Source organism: Arachis stenosperma, chromosome 6, assembly GCF_014773155.1.
Source record: "Arachis stenosperma cultivar V10309 chromosome 6, arast.V10309.gnm1.PFL2, whole genome shotgun sequence".
NCBI lineage: Eukaryota > Viridiplantae > Streptophyta > Magnoliopsida > Fabales > Fabaceae > Arachis > Arachis stenosperma.
The window spans coordinates 87,675,418-87,699,731 of record NC_080382.1 but is presented as its reverse complement, the minus strand read 5'-3'; the positions used below and the strand labels follow the sequence as shown (position 1 = coordinate 87,699,731).

Below are 24,314 nucleotides of genomic sequence, written 5' to 3'. Positions count from 1 at the left end.
GAAGTTTTTGGATAAAGCTCCCAAGTGGATTTTGTCAAAACATTGATCGTGTCATGGCAAGGTACAATGCATACTTTTTCTTTTCACTTTATTATTATGCTATTAATTCATGTGTAGCTCCACTTTGATTGCTTTATTAGTTATGAAGTTGCAATTTAACTTATTATTTATGTACTATAAATTCTTTGTTTTCCTTAATTTGTTTTGCTTCAGCGAGTTTCTAGTAAAATGTTTAGAGAATTACTTCTAAGACTAGGAACTATTTCCTAACCTAACTACAAGGCTATAAAGTCCGTTTCATAGCCCATGCCCCTTATATTTCATAACACCCTTCCTCCTCTACTCTTGTTATCTTCACTTTACGACCCCTTATAAATTTTCCTCCAAAAAAATTTAATAATTATCGATTAGGTTTTGTGATATGCCGAAGGATTGGATGAATCTACCAAGGTATAGCGAAGAGTATATCAATGGTGTTATTAGTTTCTTAGAGTTTGCATACTTTGACGGAGAACCGGACGGACAACAAATTCAATGTCCTTGTAAGAGGTGTTGTAACATTGAGTGGTATAGAAGAGATGTGGTATTTGACAATTTAGTAGCCGACGGATTTGTTAAGGGATATAGAACATGGATTAATCACGGGGAATGGACAATCTCGATGGTGGTTGATGATGACACGGATGATGAAGGTGCACACGATGACATCGAAGGACTGCTTAATGATGCATTTGGAGATCATGCTGAGGGTGTTACTGTAGGTCTAAATGAAGAGGCTAAAAAGTTTTATAATTTAATAGATGGGGCAAGTCAAGAGTTATACCCGGGCTGCAAGAAATTTTCTACATTATCTTTTACCATCCACCTGTACTTGTTAAAGTGTTTGCACGGTTGGAGCAATGCCTCCTTCACTTCCCTTCTTGAGCTATTGAAAGAGGCAATGCCTGAAGTTAACATACCTCCATCTTTCCATAAGACGAAGGCTATGATAAGAGATTTAGGTCTGGATTATAAAAATATTGATTCTTGTCCTAATGATTGCCTCTTGTATAGGAAAGAACTAAAGGATGAAACACAATGTCGTGTATGTGGAACATCTCGATATACTGAAAATTCTAGTGATAATAGCGAGAACCAACCTCACAAGAAAGGTCGTCCTATTCCTGCAAAGACTCTGAGATACTTTCCTATAATTCCAAGACTTCAGAGATTATTTATGTGCTCAAAAACGGCAGCTAGTCTGAGGTGGCATGATGAGGAGCGCGTTAAAGATGGGACGTTAAAGCATCCTGCTGATGGACTGGCGTGGAAGAACTTTGATGAAATGAATGAAGATTTTGCAAAAGAATCACGCAATATTAGACTAGGCTTGTCAATTGATGGGTTCAACCCATTTCGTAGCATGAATATTTCATGGAGCACGTGGCCCGTAATGTTGATGGTATACAACTTGCCTCCGTGGATGTGCATGAAACCTGAATATTGTATGCTTTCTTTGCTTATTCCTGGGCCACAATCACCTGGCAAAGATATTGACGTGTATCTACAACCATTGATAGAAGACTTGAAGTTGTTGTGGGAAATAGGGGTGAAAACTTATGATGCATCAAAGAATGAGACCTTTCAAATGCGGGCAGCTCTTTTGTGGACAATTAATGATTTTCCTGTGTATGCTATGTTGTCTGGGTGGAGTACAAAGGGAAAATTGGCTTGCCCTTGTTGCAATAAAAATACATCTCCTCTACAACTAAAACATAGTCGGAAGACAGTTTATATGGACCATCGTGTCTTTTTACCCATGGATCATCCATGGAGAACCAATACAAGGTCTTTTAATGGGAAGCAAGAATTAAGACCCCCTCCACCTGTTATAGAAGGAACGGAAATTTTTGAGATGCTACAAAATGTTGAGAATGTTTTCGGGAAGAAGCAAAGTACATCAAATAGTTTCCCATGGAATTAGAAAAAAAGATCAATTTTCTTTGAATTGCCTTACTGGCACAAGAACCCGCTGCGTCACAACTTAGATGTCATGCACATAGAGAAGAACATACTTGACAGTATAATTGGAACTCTTTTGGATATCCCAGGCAAGACAAATGATCATCTGAATGCTCGATATAACTTAAAAGATTTGAGGATCTGGAAAAATCTTCAACCAAAGGAGGTGAATAATGGCAAGAGAACAAAGTTGGCAAAGGCATGCTTTTCTATGACTGCTGCAGAGAAGTCAATTTTTTGTGGTGTTTTGAAGACAACAAAGCTACCTGATGGTAGTACTTCGAATATATCACGGTGTGTACATCTAGGAGAAAGAAAAATTTCTGGGTATAAGACCCACGATGCTCATTTTTTGCTACACTACTTACTACAAATACCGATTAAAAGCATCCTTCCTGATCACGTGGCCATTCCGTTGATTCGACTAAGTTCCTTTTTTCGTCGCATATTCAAAAAGTTAATCACACTGGAAGAGATAGATCAACTGGAGTTAGAGATTGTGGAAACATTATGCCACCTTGAGAGGATCTTTCCCCCTAGTTTTTTTGACATAATGGTTCATCTTCCCATTCATTTAGCAAATGAGGTGAGATTGGATGGACCGGTGTAATTTCGTTGGATGTATTCTCCAGAAAGGTACATGTGTACATTAAAGTCGTATGTACGCAACAAAAGTCGCCCCGAAGGTTCTATTGCAGAGGCATATCTGGCTGAAGAGTGCTTAACTTTCTGCTCAAGATACTTGCATGGAGGTGTGCGAACAAGACTTAATAAGCAACCTCGGAATGATGATAATCCTAATGACAACAAAATTTTGCCTTCAAAGTTGTTTTCTAACAAAGGTCATTCGTTAGGCGTGGGAAATGGAGAACCAATTAATCTCGATGACATATCAAGTGCTCAAGCCCATGTATATGTATTATACAATTGTGAAGAAGTCGCAGATTATGTTAGGTAACTTAATATAACTTATGTTTATTCACTAAATCAAGTGCATTTAGATTTTTTCCGATCAAACATAACTATTATTAATTACAGAGAGCATGAGGATGAGGTTAAAAATCAGCGGGGAACAAAATGGAGAAAAGCAAAAGTTTACAGTAAAACCTTCTCGCAGTGGTTTGAAACTCGGGCGAGGGATCCAGTTGTGCCTGTTTGGCTAAAATAATTATCTCGAGGTCCAAGCTCTGTTGCAAGAAGATTTTCTGGATATATAATTAATGGATATAGGTTTCACACTGTGGAGCGTGAGGCAAGGAGAAAAACACAAAATAGTGGTGTCACATTAACTGCTTTAACTTCAAGCTTTGCAAGTGCTAAAGATAAAAGTCCAATTCAAGACACTGTAGTTTATTATGGAAGGTTATTTGAGATAGTAGAGTTAGATTATTTTGGGCATTTTAAGGTTGTATTATTTTGGTGTGAGTGGTATGATGCTGGGAGAGACAAGTATGGTCTTACATTTGTTCACTTCAATAAGAAATGCTACCAGAATGAACCTTTCATACTAGCATCTCAAGCACATCAGTGTTTTTATGTGCAAGATCCATATGAACATAACAAACATTATGTTATGGAAACTATCCCAAGAGACTTATTTAAAACAAATGACGAATCTGAGTCTAAGGCCCGTCAAACCTTCTATAGTGAACAACACGAGCATATAACAAGTCCTGCCATACCAGCTGATGATGGTGAACTTATTCTGGAGAGGAATGATCTATGACCTACAGTTATTGAAATGGTTCCCCAAGTGACTTCTGCCCAAGAATATGAGGCAGATTTCATTGGAGATTCTGATTCTGATAGGTCAGCCTAAGCAATTTATTGCTTAATATGTACATATGTATAACAAAGTTTTCTTCACCTTTTTATTTGTAAGTCATATTTTTGTTTTAATTTCTCATTTTGTTAGTGTTTCTTATAGGATATGTCACTTTATTGCTTATATTAACTCGATTTAACTAATTTATTTGTGTAGGAATAAAGAATTTATTGATCTTAAAGCAACATCAAGTAAGAATTTGCTTCGACAATTTGAAGCCAAGAGACAAAAGATTGTAAATGAAGGCAAGCAATATGTGATGCAAAGTGCAGCACGTAATGACAAGGAGGAAACTATGCCAAGGTTGGATGTAGTCGAAAGTCAAAAAGAGTTGAGTGCAACCAAAGGAGTGAAGAAATGTACGCCAAAGAAGCTGGATTTTACTCATTTACAAAGCACACTCAGCACAATCAACAAAAGGATAAATTTCATGCCTGAAACCTTAGAAGTACAGCCAAGCATTCCTGCGCAACAACTAGAAAATAAAAAAAGAAAGAATCACTTGACTGTGGCTATGGCTGAGAAAAAGAAGCATGAAGTACAACATGAACCGTCAACACAAGGCTTGAACAATTCTAAGCTTACAAAGGTGGGTGCAGATGAACTTAAAAGGAAGCTCGATGCAATTCGTAATATGAATAATAGCATGCCAACAAGTGTAAGCCAAGATCGGAGTTGTGCAAATTCTACTCAGCCCACAATCAAGCAAACGCAGCAGCAGATTATTCAAGTCACACATGGTAGAACTCAAAAAAGGCAACATGACACTACTTTGCTGAGTTCAAACACTACCCCCAAGCTGAAGATTTAATGTCGGAGCAAGATGGATCAAGAAAGGAAAAGAGCAAGCCAAGGGTAAGGGCTACAACTATTGATGAATTTTTAAAAGAAAATGGGATAGATGTAGAAATTGACAGACTAAGCTCTGAACTAAGTGATGATGTGGGAGATAGCTTTCCACTTGATGAAATTTATTATTCACATGTGATGGAGGACATTGATGATGACGAAGGTAATTTATTTCTATCATTTTTTATATTTTTTGTAAATCATAATGCTTAATTTTTTCAATTGGCATCACTAATTACTCCTTAATTTTCCCCCTAATGCATGAAACTAGGAGAGCCAAAGAAAAAGAAAACCCGGGGAAAAACAACTTGCAAAGAGATTTATGCAAGAACTATGGAACAGCGGGAAGAAGTTATTTTTGATATTGGACAGCCAGTAGGACCAACCGATCAAAGTGTGTCTAATTTAACTAGTTTCGTAGGAACAATTGGTAGAAATAAAAGATTTGTGAGTCTTTTGTACACTAGCTGGCATGCTGTAACTCCTAAAGCTAAGAAATTCATGTGGAACTATGTTAATGTAAGACTCTTCTATTATTATTAAATGTCGATTATTTTAAATATAGGAAGGTGCGTATAACACTGTTGATATCATGCAGACCAAGTTTATCCTCCCAGATAGTGGAGAAAAGTGGGTGATCCAAGCAATTCGGGATGCTTGGAAGCGGTTCAAGGGAAAGATTAAGCAGAAGCACTTTGTTCCCTTTGATACCATCGAAGATATGGTGAAAAATCGACCGACACAAGTTCCAGAAAGTCAATTCATAAAATTGATCTATTATTGGAGTCATCCTACAGTCCAGGTAAAATAGTTGGTACTTTAATTGCAAATATATTACTGTTCGTTAAGACATAAGCAAAATAATGAAATTTCAATTGATAATGTTGGAATCTGTCCTCTCTCATGCTGTACAAACACATATCCATTCTGATGTAGGTTCTTGAACTGAATTGAATTTTTTTAGGTTATATTGCTGCCAGTCCCATTCTAACTTCTGAATTTCTGTATTTACAATTCTATTTTTGGGTACTTTGTTTGCTATAATTTTAAGTTGCTGCAATTCTATTTTCTATAGTTCTGTCTTGTGCAATTTCATTTTCTGCAATTCTATTCTGTGCAATTATACCTGCTACTATTCTGGTTGCTGTAATTTTGTTTGCTGAAGCAAAATTTAATTATATTGTTCTCTGTTTCTATATGCTAAATTTTTATTCAATTATAGTCAATAAGTGAAAAAAACAAGAAACATAAAGAACAGCAAAAGTTTTCACATCGCATGGGGCCAATCAATTTCGGAAGAGTACGAGTGGCTCTGGTATACTTATTTCATATTTGTGCTGGGATTTGTTTAGTTAATTTTAGTTATGTTGTTATAGACTTACTTATTTAAGGCTTTATTTGTAGCGCGCGACAAAGGAAACAAATGAGGAACCAAAAAGGTTTGAAATGTTCCTTGCTACTCGAACAAGTTGGAAAAGGAAGGAAGTTGATCAGGAAACACAAGATGCAATTGTATGAGAATTCATTGAATTACTAATGATTATAAATCAAATTTAGGATACGGTAACTAATTCTATTTCAAATGTTTCTTTTAATTAGGATGAATTCCAAAACCGGCAAGCTGCTGGTGAAACAGATGAGGAAGCTTTTGTGTCTTTATTTGGAAAAAAACAACCAGGTCGGGTTAGGTGCTATGGAAGATCTATTACACGACGTGACTTAAAAAAGCATGTAGAAATTTCTGAACTCAAGCAACAACACCAGGAGGAAGTCACATCTTTGAAGGCTGAACTTGGAGACATGAAGGCCAAACAGTAGCACCAAGAGGCTAACCTTCATGGATTGTGAAACATGATTAAGTTACTAGTTCAGCGATCTGAACCTGGAATGAGGCCGGAAGAAATTGAAGCTTTGTTACAAGATGCCTAACACTCTCCAATTGATGCAAATAGCGCTCATGGATCAACACATATTCCAAACATAAATATGGTATGACCAGTTTTTTCTTATTCCCTAATATTTGTTTATATATTGTTAATTGTTAATTAGTATTTTGAGTTTAAAATTTTTATTTGTTAGAACTTAGGAGGATGCCATATCTTTTTAATTTGAACCGAAATTGAAGAAGATGGAAGCTGTGATTTGGTTTTTTTGGTTTTTTTTTCATTATGTAATTTTAATATTATTGTTATCAGGGTGAAAGCTGTAATTTTTCTGGTTTTTCTGGTTTTTCTGATTTTTCTGGTTTTGATTTTCTGATTTTTCTGATTTTTCTGATTTTAGTTCCCATTTAGTATGAAGTTGTGTTAGTCCATTTTTTAGTTGTCCTTTATGGTGATTTATAGTATCCCCCTGAATGTGATTGTTATTTTAAAGCAAAAGACTTTGGTGATATGAAAAGTAGAGTACTTTCAATTATCCTATGCCTCTCGGATATTGTATGTGTTATTAGTCTGTTAATTACTTTTTTCTTGTTGTACTTTTTTAAATTATAATTATTTTTCTATATAATTATGCAGGATAATTCTGAAGATGCAAATGAAGATTGAGATGCTTATCATGATGGTTTATTGACAAAGATGGAAATTAAAAGATGTATGGTTGATAATGATGTCTTTTATTAGAAGCTAAGATACATTTATATGATATAATATTTTGATTTTTCCTAGTTTATTAGTAGTAAACTCTAAGTGCATTATATGAGTATACTTATTCTAGTTTGAGATGTATGAATGCTCAAAATTATGATCATTCCAATATTTTGGGTTCATTGTATAATTATATTTTGTTTCAATATAATTTTTATTGTTTAAAGATTATTGTATGGTATTATTATATATGTATACATTTTTATTTTATAATAATTAACTAATTTAATTAACAATACAGGATTATATATATAATTATATTCTCAAATATTAGAGTTTAGATAAAAAAATTGTTAGAAATTTCTGTTTATATATATATATATATATATATATATATATATATATATATATATAGAAATTTAAAAAAAATGAGGGACAAAAGGCTACACTTATATAGAGTAGCTATAGGTATACTATTTGCTACATTTATAAAGTGATGCAGTAGCCCTAAAAGGTGTAGCCTATTCTTTAGAATTATCGTAACTATTAGTGCTGAAAAGCGTAGCCTTAGGTCCTGAACAGCATCACTTAAAAAGTGTACCCTATTCTCAAAGGAAAGAAGCGTAGCCTTTGCTACAGAAAAGCGTAGCCTTGAGAATAGGCAACACTAGTATAGGCATCGCCTACAAAAGTGTCTCCGAAGCCTAAAAAGCATAGCCTTTTCCTAAGGCATCATTTTTTTTCATTTTTGGCTACACTTATCAGTAAGGTCCAGCTAAAGACAGTAAAGAAGCACTTGCTGGGAGGCAACCCAGCCATTAGTGAAGGTTTTGATATTTAAATAATAATTATACGAGTTTAATATAAATTATTTTTAAGGTTTATGGTCAATTGCAGAGGTTTACAGAGTAACAGAGGAGTCTAGAATAGAAAAACAGCGAAGCCAGCGGAAAGAAGCTTACTGGCGTTTAAACGCTAATAAAGGTAATAAACTGGGTGTTAAACGCCAGAATGGATACCATTCTGGGCGTTTAATGCCAGAATAGCAGGGGGAGGGGAATTTCGTTCCCAATTCAATTTTTTTCAAATTTTCTTGTTTTAATTCATAATTTTCTGCATAAAAACATTACAAATCTTCATCTTTCAATCCCCATTTCAAAAATTATTAATCTTATAAATTCTTTTTTCTTTTTCAATCTTTTTCAATTCTTTTTCAGAAACATTTTTAAATCTTATTTATCTTTCCAATTTCATTCCCAATCTTTTTAAATCATCCATATAATCTTTTATTTTTTAGATGCATCAACAAAAATTTAAATTTCAATTCCTTATATCTTTTTCATATCTTTCAAATTTTTAAATCTATCTCAATCATATCTTTTTATTTTTTTTCTAAAATTTCGAACCCAATCCCCCTCCCTTTTAAATGCATGTTCGGCATCCCCCCTTGAGCCATCTTTCGAATCATTCTCTCTCTCTATTCCTTTTCATTCTTTTCTTTTGCTTGAGGACAAGAAAAGCTCTAAGTTTTGTGTGTTTTTCTGTGATCACTGACCAAGATCATGGCTCCTAAAGGAAAACAAACCACTCTAAGAGGCAAGAAAGAAAACAATCCAAAACCACAATGGATACATGAGAGGTTCTGTACCAAAGAACATGCAGACCATTACTTCAAAATTGTGGGCAGAAGATCAGTGATCCCGGAAGTTAAATTCAATCTGAAAGAAGGCGAATATCTGGAGATCCAAGAATAGATTCGAAATAGAGGCTGGGAAGTCCTAGCTAATTCTGAGGTACTTGTGGGAAGAAACATGGTCCACGAATTCTATGCAAATCTGTGGCTGACAGATAAGCAAAGATTAAAGGGAACTGCCTTCCACACCTTTCGGACTATGGTCAGAGGGAAGATTATTTACTTCCACTTTGATTAAGTAAGAGAAGTCCTTAAACTTCCTCAACTACAAGATGATCCATAATCCTTTAATAGGAGAATGGCTAAAGATAAAAAGCTAGATCAAGTTCTAGAGGATATATGCATCCTTGGAACCAAGTGGATAACCAACACAAAAGGTGTCCTAAACCAACTGAAGAGAGGAGATCTCAAACTAGTTGTTAGGGGCTGGCTGGATTTCATTGGGCATTATATTCTTCCCACCAGTAACTACTCTGAAGTCACTGTCAAGAGGGCAGTAATGATTCACTGTATTATGCTGGGAAAAGAGGTGGAGGTTTATTAGCTAATTCCTTGTGAAATTTACATATTTGCACACAAGGAACCCACCGAAGCCAAGCTGGCCTACCCAAGCTTGATCAGTCTATTATGTAAAGATGCTGGGGTGAAGATATGTGTGGATGAGTATCTCCCAATTGAATCCCCAATCATTAAAAAGGTAATGGATGGACCTCAAGTTCAAGACAACCTCAGCAAGAAGAGGGCGTATGAACTCCTTCTAGAAATTCCTCAATTTGACTATTGGGCCCGCTTAGAAGCATCTGTCACCAAGCTGCAAGAAGCTATGGATCAACTCAAAGAAGAGCAGCAGAATCAAAACAACATGCTTTGCAAATTGCTCAAGGAACAAGAGCAACAAGGGCGTGAGCTACAGAAGCAAAAGCGCCAGAAGCTATCCCTTGAAGCACCAGGTGTCCCACAGATTGAAGGAACACCTATCTCCCAAAATCAAGGTTGTTGAATCCTAACTCTGTGATAACATCTGTTATTAGGGACCTATATTAAGAATTATATGAGCATTAACATTAGGATTGCATGATCATTAGTATTAGAATTGCATGAGCATTAGTATTATTTTTATGAATTTGGAAATAATTTAATTTTCTTATCATCATCAAACATTAATAAAATAGAAGATTTTTTTTAGAAGAGCAAGGGTGCAAATATCTCGAGTATATAATAAGAAAAATTCAAATTATTTATATATGGTGGCATTGCTTTAGCTCTCTGGATGAATGCATAAACTGTGCATAATTTTTTATACTGAAATTTAAGTAATGTTTGGCTCTTGAAAGAAGGAGGTAAACAGAGAAATGTTATTGATAATCTGAAAAATCATAAAATTGATTCTTGAAGCAAGAAAAAGCAGTGAAAAAACATAAAGTTTCCGAAAAAAAAGAGAAAAATGGTGAAAATAAAGAAAAAGAAAGAAAAAGAAAAAGCAAGCAGAAAAAGTCAGTAGCCATTTAAACCAAAAGGCAAGGGTAATCCAAGGCTTTGAGCATTAATGGATAGGAGGGCCCAAGGGAATAAAATCCTGGCCTAAGCGGCTAAATCAAGCTGTCCCTAACCATGTGCTTGTGTTATGAGGGTCCAAGTGAAAAGCTTGAGACTGAGTGGTTAAAGTTGTGATCCAAAGCAAAAGAGTGTGCTTAAGAACTCTGGACACCTCTAACTGGAGACTCTAGCAAAGCTGAGTCACAATCTGAAAAAGTTCACCCAGTTATGTGTCTGTGGCATTTATGTATCTGGTGGTAATACTAGAAAACAAGATGCTCAGGGTCACGGTCAAGACTCATAAATTAGCTGTGTTCAAGAATCAACACACTAAACTAAGAGAATCAATAACACTATCTGCATGCTGAGTTCTGAAAGAAGCCAATAATTCTGAGTTTCAGGGGATAAAATGAGATGCCAAAGCTATTCAGTAGCAAAAAGCTATAAGCCCCACTCATCTAATTTGAATTTGAGCTGCATTGAAGTTTAAAGACTCTGAGATTTTATTGCACCATAATCTTCTTTTTATCCTATTTTATTTGTCTAGTTGCTTGGAGACAAGCAACAGTTTAAGTTTGGTGTTGTGATGAGCAGATATTTTATATGCTTTTTGGTAGTGTTTTCATATAGTTTTTAGCATGTTTTAGTGTCTTTTTAGTATACTTTTATTAGTTTTTATACAAAATTCACATTTTTGGACTTCACTATGGGTTTGTGTGTTTTTCTGTGATTTCAGGTATTTTCTGGCTGAAATTGAAGGACCTGAGCAAATATCTAATTCAGAGGCTGAGAAAGGACTGCAGATGTTGTTGGATTCTGACCTCCCTACACTCAAAGTGGATTTTCTGGAGCTAAAAAAGCCCAATTGGCGCACTCTTAATTGCGTTGGAAACTAGACATCTTGGGCTTTCCAGAAATGTATAATAGTTTATACTTTGCCCGAGATTTAATGGCCCAAACTGGCGTCCAAACGCCCACCAAAGACCCTTTTCTGGCGTAAAATGCCAGAACTGGCACCAAAACTGGAGTTAAACGCCCAAACTGGCACCCAAGCTGGAGTTTAACTCCAAGGATGGCCTATGCATGTGAAAGCTTCGAATCTCAGCCCAAACACTCACCAAGTGGACCCGAGAAGTGGATTTCTGCATTATCTACATTTAGTTACTCATTTTCTGTAAACCTAGGTTACTAGTTTAGTATAAAAACTACTTTTAGACTTTCAGTTAGGGACTTATGACATTTTTTACATTTCATATTGTATCCTTGACGTCATGAGTCTCTAAACCCCATAGGTAGGGGTGAGGAGCTCTGCTGTGTTTCAATGGATTAATGCAATTACTACTGTTTTCCATCCAATTACGTTTGCTTCTATTCTAAGATATTTACTCGTACTTCAATGTGATGAATGTGATGATTCATGACACTCATCATCATTCTCAAATCCATGAACATGTGCTTGACAACCACTTCCATTCTATCTATGCTCAACGTAGTCATTGGGCGACAGCTTGAGTGCGTATCTCTTGGGCTCCTGATCCACGAGTTTGACTGCTTCTGCTGACAACAGAGCATTTGAATCCGTGAGATCATAACCTTCGTGGTATAGGCTAGAAACAATTGGCAACATTCCTGAGATTCGGAAAGTCTAAACCTTATCCATGGTATTTCGAGTAGGATCTGGGAGGGGATGATTGTGATGAGCTTCAAACTTGCGACTGTTGGGCGCAGTGACAGTGCACAAAAGGATCAATGGATCTTATTCCGACACAAGTGAGAACCGACTGATAAACCACTATTTTATGCTTTATCTTATGCTCAATTGAGTGGTTTTTATCAAGTCCTTGCCCACTTATTCATATGATTTGCATGGTTTTACATTCTCCTTCCTGATTTTGTGCTATGATTGAAAACATGCTTCTTTGGACCTTAAAATTGCTATGTTTAATCCTCTCTTATTACCATTCGATGCCGTGATATGTGTTAAGTATTTTCAGAGACTATAGGGCAGGAATGACTTAGAGGATGTAAAGGAAGCATGCAAAAGTGGAAGGAATACAAGAAGTTGAAGGAGCTACAAAACTGTCAGCCTCACCCTCTCACCCTCTAGTTGCGTTGGAAAGATAGCTTCGATTTGATATATAATTCGCTTTAGTGGCCATATAGAAAAATGACGTGCACGCGTGAATCACACGGACGCATCATTCTACAGAAATTCCAGCGACCTGCACGTGTTTGAATTCGGTCCCAGCGATTTCTGGCTATTTCTGGCCCAATTTCAAGCCCAGAAAACACAGATTAAAGGCTGCAAAATGGAGGAATGAAGGGAGACAACTCATAATTCACTTTTCATAGTTTAGATGTAGATTTTAGAGAGAGAGGCTCTCTCCTCTCTCTTAGGATTTAGGATTAGGATTCCTCTTAAAGGAATTAGGATTTCTTCTTCTCAATTTCCAGGTTTAATGTTCCTTTTATTTATTTTCCCAATTTAATTTATGAACTTTTCCATGTTAGAATTGACATCTTCATTTAATATAATTTGAGGTATTTCAGATTTATTATTGCTCTCTTTTATTTATGATATAAATAATTTGGATTTTTCCCTTTTGGCTTTGGTTGAGTCATTGGAGATACTTGAGTTATCAAACTCATTGTTGATTGAAAATTGAAATTCTTCAAGAATTAAATTTGAGTTCCAATAACTCTAGCCTTTCCCAAGGATAAACTAGGACCTGAGGAATCAAAATTAATTTATCCACTTAACTTACCTTCATAGTTACAGGTTAACAAAGTGGGAGAAAAATCCAATTCTCATCACCATGATAAGGATAACTAGGATGGGACTTCCAGTTCTCATACCTTGCCAAGAGCTTTATTAGTTATTATTTTAACGACTTGTTATTTTACATTACTTGTTCCTTATTTTAAACACCCCAAAAAACATACCTTTTCCATAACCAATAATAAATCATAACTCCCTGCAATTCCTTGAGAAGACGACCCGATGTTTAAATACTTCAGTTATCAATTTCAAAGGGGTTTGTTACTTGTACGAAAGGATTCTCTGTTGGTTTAGAAACTATACTTACAATGCGATTATTTTTATATTTCTTTACCAATAGAAAATCCGATCGTCAAAATGGCGCCGTTGCCGGGGAATTGCAAAGGTGTGCCTTATTATTGGTTATTGTAAATATTTTTCAAAAAAAAGAAAGAAAAAATTTCAAATTTTTATTTTAAAAATTTTATCAATATTTTTTCAAAAATCATATCTTTTTCAAAATCTTATCTTATCTTTTTCAAAATCTTATCTTTTCCTTTTTCAAAAAAAATACTATCTTTTTCAAAATCTTATCTTATTTTTTTTCAAAAATCATATCTTTTTCAAAATATTTTCTTTTTGTTAGTTTTTGTTTTTATTTTTTCCTACTACTATGAACTCTCACCCCTTTGGCTATGAGTCTGGTTACAATTATATTGCAGGAAGAGGAGATTACAATGAGAACATGCATCAAGGTTGGGACAATCAAAGATGGGAGGAGCCACAAGGATTCGATCAACCCTCATGGCAACAACCACCTCCAATGGACTATCAACAACCATTCTGTGATGCATATCAAGGCAATGGCTATGGTGAGCACTCTTTTGATTATCAACAACCACCACCATATGCCTATGAACCCCCTCCTCAACATGACTTTAGACCACCATACTCACAAGCCCCTTTCCGCCATTCACCTCCATATGACCCTAACCTATATCCACCATACCAACCACCCTATGAACCGTATGAACCATATATAGAACCACCCCAATTCTACCCCAATTACTCCCAAGAACTACCACCTCAATATACACCATCTCCATATCCATCAATCCAAGAGCACTATGATCCTACTTATGATAGCCGGGCGCAGCAAGAATTAAGGGATCGTCTCAAGGAAACAATGGAAAAATTTTATGCAACCCTTCGCCAACTGGATCAATCGATAAATCGATTACCCTCCCGACGTTCGGACATTCAAGGAACCCCCATGGCTTCATGTGGAGAATCTACTGAAGAACGTGGCATAAAGGAGAAGTTAGAAACTCCGGTAGATAGTGAGCAGCACGATTTGGTATTGGAACAATTGGAAGAAGCTACGCCTGCCATTGAAGAGGAAGAAGTGATTGAAGACTTAGGAGATGCGGAACCTCCATGGGAAACTCAAGTCACAGAGCCCCCTTCTAAGGAGTTTGAATTTAATGTTGAGGAGGGTGTACAACCTCCAAGGCATATCATGGTTGAAGACTTTGAAGGGGACGATCAAGAGATGGATTCAATCATTAATGAATTCTTATCTACATTTGAATCCTCTCCCATTGGACTTGACATAAAGATTAAAGAAGAAGATGCACAACCTCCCATGCCCTTGGTGAACAATGAAGAAGAAATTGAATCAGAAGAAAGCCACCAAGAGGAAGAGGTTGAAATTGAAGAAGCTTGCAAGGAGGTGGAATATGTCAAAGAAGAGCACAAGGGAGTGGAGCTTGCAAGTTCATTAGAAACACCTCTCCCACGGCCATTACCGTCCAACATAACGTTCAAGTGGGTAAAATTTTTATCCTTGAACTTTACCTTCCCACTTGATTATGGGCTACTGGAGACGGATGGTCAACTTAGAGCTCTTTGTGGCATTAAGAGTAAGAGGAAGATGGTTAGTGGTGGGCAACACAATCCTAGGTTCATTATGGCTGAAAGCTCAATGTTTAAATGCAAGTGTTGGTGTAAAGCTCAACTGAATGGGTTTAGGAAGTTGTTTGGCCGCTTTGGTGAAAATTCAGATTGCTTGCTACCCGGATGGAATCATAATGATCAACAAGAAGACGGGTACAAAAGCAAGGTTTGGGACCCTGAAATTCATTCTGGCAATCAACACTCGTGGGGCCTTGTCACTGGCTTTAACTTGCTTGAAGGGTTTCTGCGCCTAGTTTGCGATCCCAGAGGCTGTTGGAAGTACAAACATTGGTGGGGATTCTTGGATCAGTACAAGCATAAGCCACTATAACAGGGAGCTCACCAGATGTCCAACTTAAGGACTTTAACTAAAAGTGCTAGGTGGGAGACAACCCACCATGCTATGATCGTTCCTTTCCATTTTAGTCTGTTTTTGAATTTTGATTGAACCTGGAATTGTGCATCACATTCATTGCATTCTGCATACTGCATTAAAAAAAGGGGATTAAGGCATGCGACGCGCCAGCGTCGTTGACGCGCTCGTGTCATAGTGCCTTTCGCAACAATGAAGAAAAGAAACAGAGAGTTACGCAAGAGTGTGGCTGGAGGCGTGCCATAGGCACAAACTAGTCCACGCGAACGCGTCACTGACACATCCGCACAAATTGCAAAACCCAGCCCCCACGCGTCCACGTCACCCATGTGCACGCATGTCCTGCAAAATAGACGTAAAAATATATTTAGACAGAAAATTGTGCTGGAATGTTGCTGGAATAGTGCTGGAAGCACCAACCAACCCACGCGACCGCGTACCCCATGCGTCCGCGTCAAATGAGCCCAGCGCAGCCCACGCAATCGCGTGACGCACGCGTCCGCGCCACCTGCACCGCACAGCTTATCCATCCCGGCGCCAACTATCTTATCTTTTCTTAATCTTTTTCTTTCCCCTTTCTTAAATCTTTTTTCTTCCTTCTTTTCTTTCTTCTATTATCTCCATTCTTCATCTTATTCATTCTTTTTCTTCTTCTCTCTTTAATCTTTCCTCCTTCCTTCCTTCCTTTCTTCTTCCTCTTCTCCTCCCTTGCTTTTCTATATTTGTTGTTTTTACATTGGTGTTACAATCTACTTGCTCATCTGTTGCATATCTCCTGCATTATTTTAGGTGCTTCTTAACTTGTTTGCTATTCAGTTGACATGCCATGTGCTTCTATTGTTTTCTCACTTGCATGTTGTAGCTACCATGTAATTGAGACCCTTATTATTTGGCATTAACCCACCCAGACTTTATTTATTTTCTTATCTTTATTTTTGGGTTACTTTTTCTTCTTTTTCATCTTCTTTCAGGCTGGCCACTGAGAAAGGTAAAAGGAAAAACTTCTATATGGGGAGACAGGCAAGTCGATCTGCACAATCTATAGAAAAAGGCATTAGTTGGAGCAGCCCGTCCACTTGTACATCTTAGCATGCACCGAGGATGGTGCAAATTTTAAGGTGGGGAGGTCGATACCGATCTCCACGGGTTAGTTATTCTCTTCTCAACACCAATATTCTATTTTCTTTGTTTGTTCATTGTTGCATTGCATAATAGATTGCATGTGTAGTTGATTGTTTGCATTTAAGTACTACTTAGTTGAAAAATAATAAGTTTCTTTTTAAGACCCTATTTTTGAAAAATTTCACTAATTTAAATTAAAAAATTAAAATTTTCTATTTGTTAAATTTGTTTGAAGATTGTAAATTGGAACATGGTTTTTGAGCTAAAGAACACACAACCTGTGAGATTTTGAGCTTATTTACGTGGTTACACTATTTAAACCATGAATTCTATTCTTGTGTGTTTTCTTCTCTATGATTGCAATCTTTACTTTATTTCAGCCTATATGTCCATTATTTAGTGTATTTACATGCTTGCATATGATTGAGGCCATTACATGTTTTAGCTCACTTCTCGCAAATAAGCCTACCCTTTTATGTCATCCTTGTTAGCCACTTTGAACTTTTTAACCCCCTTCTATTTCATAACCACATTACTAGCCTTAAGCAGAAAAACAAAATAAAAATTCCAAGTTGAATCCTTGGTTAGCTTAAGATAGATATTGTGTATAATTAAAGTGTGAGGAATTTTATGGGAACATGGAATGATAAAAAAAAGTAGGGAATTAAATTGAATAAGTTATTTGAAAATTTGGGAAGCATGCTCATGTGAAATTAAAATAATTAAATTACCATGTACATTGAAAAAAAATTTTAAGTAATTAAATAAGGGATTACAAAAAAAATATATTACCCCAAATGCAAAATAAAAAGAATCAATGCACATGAGACAAAATTCAAAAATAAGTTCGATACATGAACATGTAATACAAAAGTGGGAAAAATTTGGGTAGCTAGGTAAAGCATTTTAAATTATATAAAGTATGTATATGTTAGGTGAGATCTTAGACTAATCAAGGATTCACTTTGTTAGCTCACTTAGCCTTATATATACATCCTTACCTTTACCTCAACCCCATTACAACCTTGAAAAGACCTCATGATGTTTGTATTGGTATACTAAATATTTGTTGATTGGTTAGATGAAGAACAAGGTTGAGAAAGCATGACTAGGGAAGAGTAGAGTGATTGACCCTAGACACTTGAGAGTTAGAGTGATATATAGTACCAGTAAGGGTTTAGTGCTTAATTCTATGTTCCCTGCTTTCATGAGCTATCTTCTTACAAGTTTACTTGCTTTTTATTGTACGATTTGAATTAGTGGAATTTGGTTCGTATTTGTCTTGAAGAACTTGTTCGCTTTTAACCAAGTAACATCTTAGCATGTAGTTGCATTTACATTCATAGGTTTCATTGCATGAGTCTTTTTTTCCCTACTCATTTATTTTATCTCCTTAAGCTAAGCATGAGGACATGCTAATGTTTAAGTGTTGGGAGGTTGATAAACTACTATTTTATGGTTTATCTTGTGCTCAATTGAGTGGTTTTTATCAAGTCCTTGCCCACTTATTCATATGATTTGCATGGTTTGACATTCTCCTTCCTGATTTTGTTATATGATTGAAAACATGCTTCTTTGGACCTTAAAATTGCTATGTTTAATCCTCTCTTATTACCATTCGATGACGTGATATGTGTGTTAAGTGTTTTCAGAGACAATAGGGCAGGAATGGCTTAGAGGATGGAAAGGAAGCATGCAAAAGTGGAAGGAATACAAGAAGTTGAAGGAACTGCAAAGCTGTCAACCTGACCCTCTCGCACTAAAACGACCATAACTTGAGCTACAAAGATCCAAATGATGCAGTTTCAGCTGCATTGGAAAGAAAACATTCGGGGCTTCGATTTGATATATAATTTGCTATAGTGGCCGTACAGCAAAATGACGCGCACGTGTGAATCACGCGGACGCATCGTTTTGCAGAAATTCTAGCAACCTGCACGTGTTTGAATTCGGTCCCAACGATTTCTGGGCTATTTCCGGCCCAGTTTCAAGCCCAGAAAACACAGATTAAAGGTTGCAAAGTAGAGGAATGAAGGGAGACGACTTGATGACATGTCATTATATACCCATTTTCTATGCTTTTTCATACAAGAAATTGATGATTTGTGCTTAAATATTGAATGCTTTTTGTACTTAAATGATATATTTTCTTGATATTTGAATTTTATAAATCTTGTAGGAAATAAGAAGAAAAAGAAGCAAAGAAGCACAAAAAAAGGAGAAAAAAAGAGCTTTGGGACACACTTTGAAGTTGGGGTACACTTTGGAGCTTTAGGCCACGCTTTTAAAAGCGTGGCCCATGACAAAATCAAAGAGGAAAACACCTAGCACGCACACTGCCCTGCCCTTGCCAAGGGCAGGGCAGAATCATAATGAAGCAAAGTGAGGATGAAGCAAATTTTGGCTAAGTTAAAATCTGGGCGCTAACAGCATGACCATGCCTCCTTCAAAGGGCTATAACTTGAGCTACAGAAGTCCAATTGATGTGCTTCCAGTTGCGTTGGAAAGCTGACATCTAGAGCTTTCCAACGATATATAGCAATCCATATTTGGCGTACAATTGGGGCAGGAACGAGAGGCATCTTTAAGGGCAAAAAAATAAGCGAAAATAAACTAAAGTGCCTCCACCAAGGCTCGAAGCTGGAACCTCACTCCAACACAATGTGGCGCTCAATTTTCTGCCCTGCCCTCTTGGAGAGCAGGGCAATGTCGTGCTCTTCATGGAAAATCAAGAAAAAAATTGATCCTCAAGTGCTTTCACCAAGTTTCGAACCAAGCACCTAAGGGGAGTGAGGAGAGCATCATGGCACGGTCAAGGAAGTGGTGCGCGCACAAGACACACCAAGGCAACATTGCCCTGCCCTCCACAAGGGCAGGGCAGCATCCTCACACACCAAGCTCTCACGCACAAGCACCTTGCGCACCAAGGAAAATTCTGCCGCGCCAAGCTCGCACAAGGCTGCACCAACACGCACCAATTCTCGCACCAAGCTTCATTTTTCTGCCCTGCCCTCCACAAGGGCAGGGCAGCCTCCTGGAAGTGTCATGGGCCAAAAATCAACCAAAATTCAATTTAATTCAATTCCTCTCCAAATTGAATCAAGGCCAACCAAACCCATCTCTCCTCAAATCCAAAGCAAGAAAAGCCCACATCATCACTCAAAGGCACATGGATCAATTAGATTAGGATTTCATTTTAATTGTAATTTGTTTTAATTTTTCACTTTGTAAAGCCTATATAAAGGCATCAATTCCGTCTCACTGGGAGAGCTCTTTCCTTTATTTTTCTTCTGTCTTAAATTTGGGATTGAGAGTGAAGGAATTCTGTTTCATTCTTGATCTAAGATTGCTCTTTGTTATTTTTCTGCATAATTTAGTGAATTGAGTTTTGGATCCAAGTTTTTCTCTACGGCTTTCATCTTCCTTTCTTCTTCAATTTGTCTTCTACTTTGATCAAGGAAGGGTTTGAGATCTAGACTTGTTTTCTAGTCTCATTGATTCCCTGAGATCAATTTTATTTTGAAATTAAGTTGAGTTCTTGGCTGCTCTTCTATTTTTACTGTTCCATTGGCTTTCAATTTACTTTCAAGCAATTTAATTCTTCTGCACTTGTTCTTCATTTTAGATTTCTGTTCATGATCCCAATCTCCTTTCCTGCATTCTGCACTTTCACATCTTTGTTCACATTGAGCTTGATTTAATTTTCTGCACATTTACATTTTCTGCAATTTAAATTTCTAGTTGCTTAATCTACTGCTCTCTTTAATTTCAGCACCCAACCCCTTTACATTTAATGCAATTTATATTTCTTGTCATTTAAGATTCTTGCAATTTACATTTCTTGCTCTTTAAGTTACTTGCCAATTTACTTTCTGCACTTTAATTTTCCTTGCTATTTACTTTCTGTTGGCTACACTTCATCCAAATTCACTTCAATGTTAGCTTGACTAAACTAATCACCCACTAAAGTTGCTTGATCCATCAATCCCTGTGGGATCGACCTCACTCTTGTGAGTTATTACTACTTGATGCGACTGGTGCACGAAATTGCAATAACACTTTTGCAATCCCGCACAACTAACCAGCAAGTGCACTGGGTCGTCCAAGTAATACCTTGCGTGAGCAAGGGTCGATCCCACGGAGATTGTCGGCTTGAATCAAGCTATGGTTATCTTGTAAATCTTAGTCAGGATATCAGAAATTATCAGGATTGATTGTAAAAAGTAAAAGAACATGAAATGGTTACTTGTTTTGCAGTAATGGAGAATAGGTTGAGGTTTGGAGATGCTCCATCTTCTGAATCTCTGCTTTCCTACTGTCTTCTTCATCAAACACGCAAGTCTCCTTCCATGGCAAGCTGTATGTAGGGTTTCACCGTTGTCAATGGCTACCTCCCATCCTCTCATTGGAATGGTTCCTAATGCCCTGTCACGGCACGGCATTCCATATGTCGGTTCTCAATCAGACCGGAGTAGAATCCAGTGATTCTTTTGGCGTCTGTCACTAACGCCCCGCCTTCAGGAGATTGAAGCATGTCACAGTCATTCAGTCATTGAATCCTACTCAGAATACCACAGACAAGGTTTAGACCTTCCGGATTCTCTTGAATGCCGCCATCAGTCTAGCTTATACCACGAAGATTCCGATAAAAGAATCCAAGAGATAACTACTTAATCTAAGGCAGAACAGAGGTGGTTGTCAGGCACATGTTCATAGTTGAGAATGATGATGATTGTCACTGATCATCACATTCATCCGGATTAAGAACAAGTATTATCTTAGAATGGAAGCAAGCATGATTGAAAGAGAAACAGTAGTAATTGCATTAATCCATCAAGACACAGCAGAGCTCCTCACCCCCAACCATGGGGTTTAGAGACTCATACTGTGGAAAGAAACGTGTACAAAAATGTTATGAGGTCATGAGGTACCGATTACAAAGTCAAAAGGTCCTATAAGTAGTAAACTAGTATCCTAAGGTTTACAGAAATGAGTAAATGACAGAAAAATCCACTTCCGGGCCCACTTGGTGTGTGCTTGGGCTGAGCATTGAAGCTTTTATGTGTAGAGACGTTTTCTGGAGTTAAACGCCAGTTCTCATGCCAGTTTGGGCGTTTAACTCCAAGTTTTATGCCAGTTCCGGCGTTTAACACTGGAATTTCTGAGGCCGGATTGCTACGCAGGTTTGGGCCATCAAATCTTGGGCAAAGTATGGACTATTATATATTGCTGGAAAGCCCTGGATGTCTACTTTCCAATGCCGTTAAGAGCGCGCCAATTGGGCTTCTGTAGCTCCAGAAAATCCACTTCGAGTGCAGGGAGGTCAGAATCCAACAGCATCTGCAGTCCTTTTCAGTCTCTGGATCAGATTTTTGCTCAGAACCTTCAATTTCAGTCAGAAAATACCTGAAATCACAGAAAAACACACAAACTCATAGTAAAGTCCAGAAAAGTGAATTTTAACTAAAAACTAATAAAAATATAATAAAAACTCAACTAAAACTACCAAAAACATACTAAAAACAATGCCAAAAAGCATATAAATTATCCGCTCATCACAACACCAAACTTAAATTGTTGCTTGTCCCCAAGCAACTGAAAATCAAAATAGGTTAAAAAGAAGAGAATATACTATAGACTCCAAAATATCAAAGAAACATAGTTCCAATTAGATGAGCGGGACTAGTAGCTTTTTGCCTCCGAACAGTTTTGGCATCTCACTCTATCCTTTGAAGTTCAGAATGATTGGCATCTATGAGAACTCAGAACTCAGATAGTGTTATTGATTCTCCTAGTTAAGAATGATGATTCTTGAACATAGCTTATGTATGAGTCTTGGCTGTGGCCCAAAGCACTCTGTCTTCCAGTATTACCACCGGATACATACATGCCACAGACACATAATTGGGTGAACCTTTTCAGATTGTGACTCAGCTTTGCTAAAGTCCCCAATTAGAGGTGTCCAGGGTTCTTAAGCACACTCTTGTTGCCTTGGATCACAACTTTATTTCTTTTTTTTCTTTTTCTTTTTCTTTTCTCCCTTTTTTTTTTGTATTCACTGCTTTTTCTTGCTTCAAGAATCAATTTGATGATTTTTCAGATCCTCAATAACAGTTCTCTTTCTCCTCATTCTTTCAAGAGCCAACAAATTTAACATTCTTAAAAACAACAAATTCAAGAGACATATGCACTGTTCAAGCATTCATTCAGAAAACAAAAAGTATTGTCACCACATCAAACTAATTCAACTAGTTTCAGAGATAAATTTCGAAATCCTGTACTTCTTGTTCTTTTGTGATTGAAGCATTTTTTTCTTTTAAGAGAGGTGATGGATTCATAGGACATTCATAACTTTAAGGCATAACTTTAATTTTATTAATTATGAATTAAAAACAAGACTCAAAAATAGATATAGAATGAGACTAGAAAAACGAAAAATAAAAACAAAATAAAGGAAAATAAAAAAAAAAAACAGAGGCTCCTAATGATAGAGGTTTTCACAGAGTTAGGACTCAACAACCTTGATTTTGAGAAGTGGATGCTCCCTCAGCTTGAGAGGAGAGCTTTTGGCGTTTCATCTCTTGTATTTCACGCCCCTGCTTCTCTTGTTCCTTCAGCAATTTGCAGAGCATGCAATTCTGATTCTGCTGTTCTTCCTTCAGTTGCTCCATAGTCTCTTGCAGCTTGTTAATAGATGCTTCTAGGCTGGACCAGTAGTCAATTCTTGGGAATTCAGGGAGGAATTCCTGCGCCCTCCTCTTGATGGAGTTGTCTTGCACTTGTCCTTCCATTGACTTCTTGGTGATTGGGTGCTCAATGGGTATGAACTCATCTACTCCCATCTTCACCCCAGCCTCTTTACAGAGCAAGGAAATCAAGCTTGGGTAAGCCAGTTTGGCCTCAGTGGAATTCTTATTTGCAATGGTGTAGATCTCACAAGCAATCACATGATGAACCTCCACTTCTTTTCCAAGCATAATGCAGTGAATCATCATGCTCTCTTGATGGTGACCTCAGAACGGTTGCTAGTGGGCAATATGGAGCGCCCAATGAAGTCTAGCCAACCTCTTGCAATTGGTTTGAGGTCTCCCCTCTTGAGTTGGTTTGGGACACCCTTGAATTGGTTATCCACTTAGTCCCAGGGAGGCAGATGTCCTCTAGAACTTGATCCAACCCTTTATCTACTCTCACCATCCTCCTATTGAAGGAATCAGGATCATCTTGTAGTTGAGGTAGTTTGAAGATTTCTCTTATTTTGTCCAGATGGAAGTACATAACTTTCCCTCTGACCATGGTTCTGTGGGTATGGTAAGCGGTTCCAGTCATTCTTTGCTTATCTGTTAGCCACAGATTTGAGTAGAATTCCTGAACCATGTTCCTTCCAACCTTTGTCTCAGGATTGGTCAGAACTTTCCAACCTCTGTTTTGAATTTGTTCTTGGATCTCCGGATATTCATCTTCTTTCAGATCAAATTTAACTTCCGGGATCACTGACCTCAGACCCATTATTTTGTGATAATGGTCTTCATGTTCTTTGGTTAAGAACTTCTCTTCATTCCAAATATTCTTTGGATTAGTCTCTTTCTTTCCTCTTGAGTTGGTTTGTTTTCCCT

The 24,314-nt window shown here is 37.1% G+C and overlaps 2 protein-coding genes across 2 annotated transcripts; both read left to right on the top strand.

Moving 5' to 3' along the window:
* The first annotated feature begins 421 nt into the window (after positions 1 to 421).
* Positions 422 to 1,963, top strand: LOC130934264 (uncharacterized). The gene has a single exon (XM_057863851.1). The coding sequence runs from the start codon at positions 422 to 424 to the stop codon at positions 1,961 to 1,963; it is 1,542 nt and encodes a 513-aa protein (XP_057719834.1).
* Positions 1,964 to 4,636: 2,673 nt separating this feature from the next.
* LOC130934263 (uncharacterized) lies at positions 4,637 to 7,224 on the top strand. The gene is made up of 8 exons (XM_057863850.1): positions 4,637 to 4,838; positions 4,947 to 5,194; positions 5,241 to 5,399; positions 5,898 to 5,990; positions 6,080 to 6,187; positions 6,275 to 6,489; positions 6,871 to 6,880; positions 7,195 to 7,224. Exons 1-8 carry the CDS (start codon positions 4,637 to 4,639, stop codon positions 7,222 to 7,224), a joined length of 1,065 nt encoding a protein of 354 aa, XP_057719833.1.
* Positions 7,225 to 24,314: the final 17,090 nt, after the last annotated feature.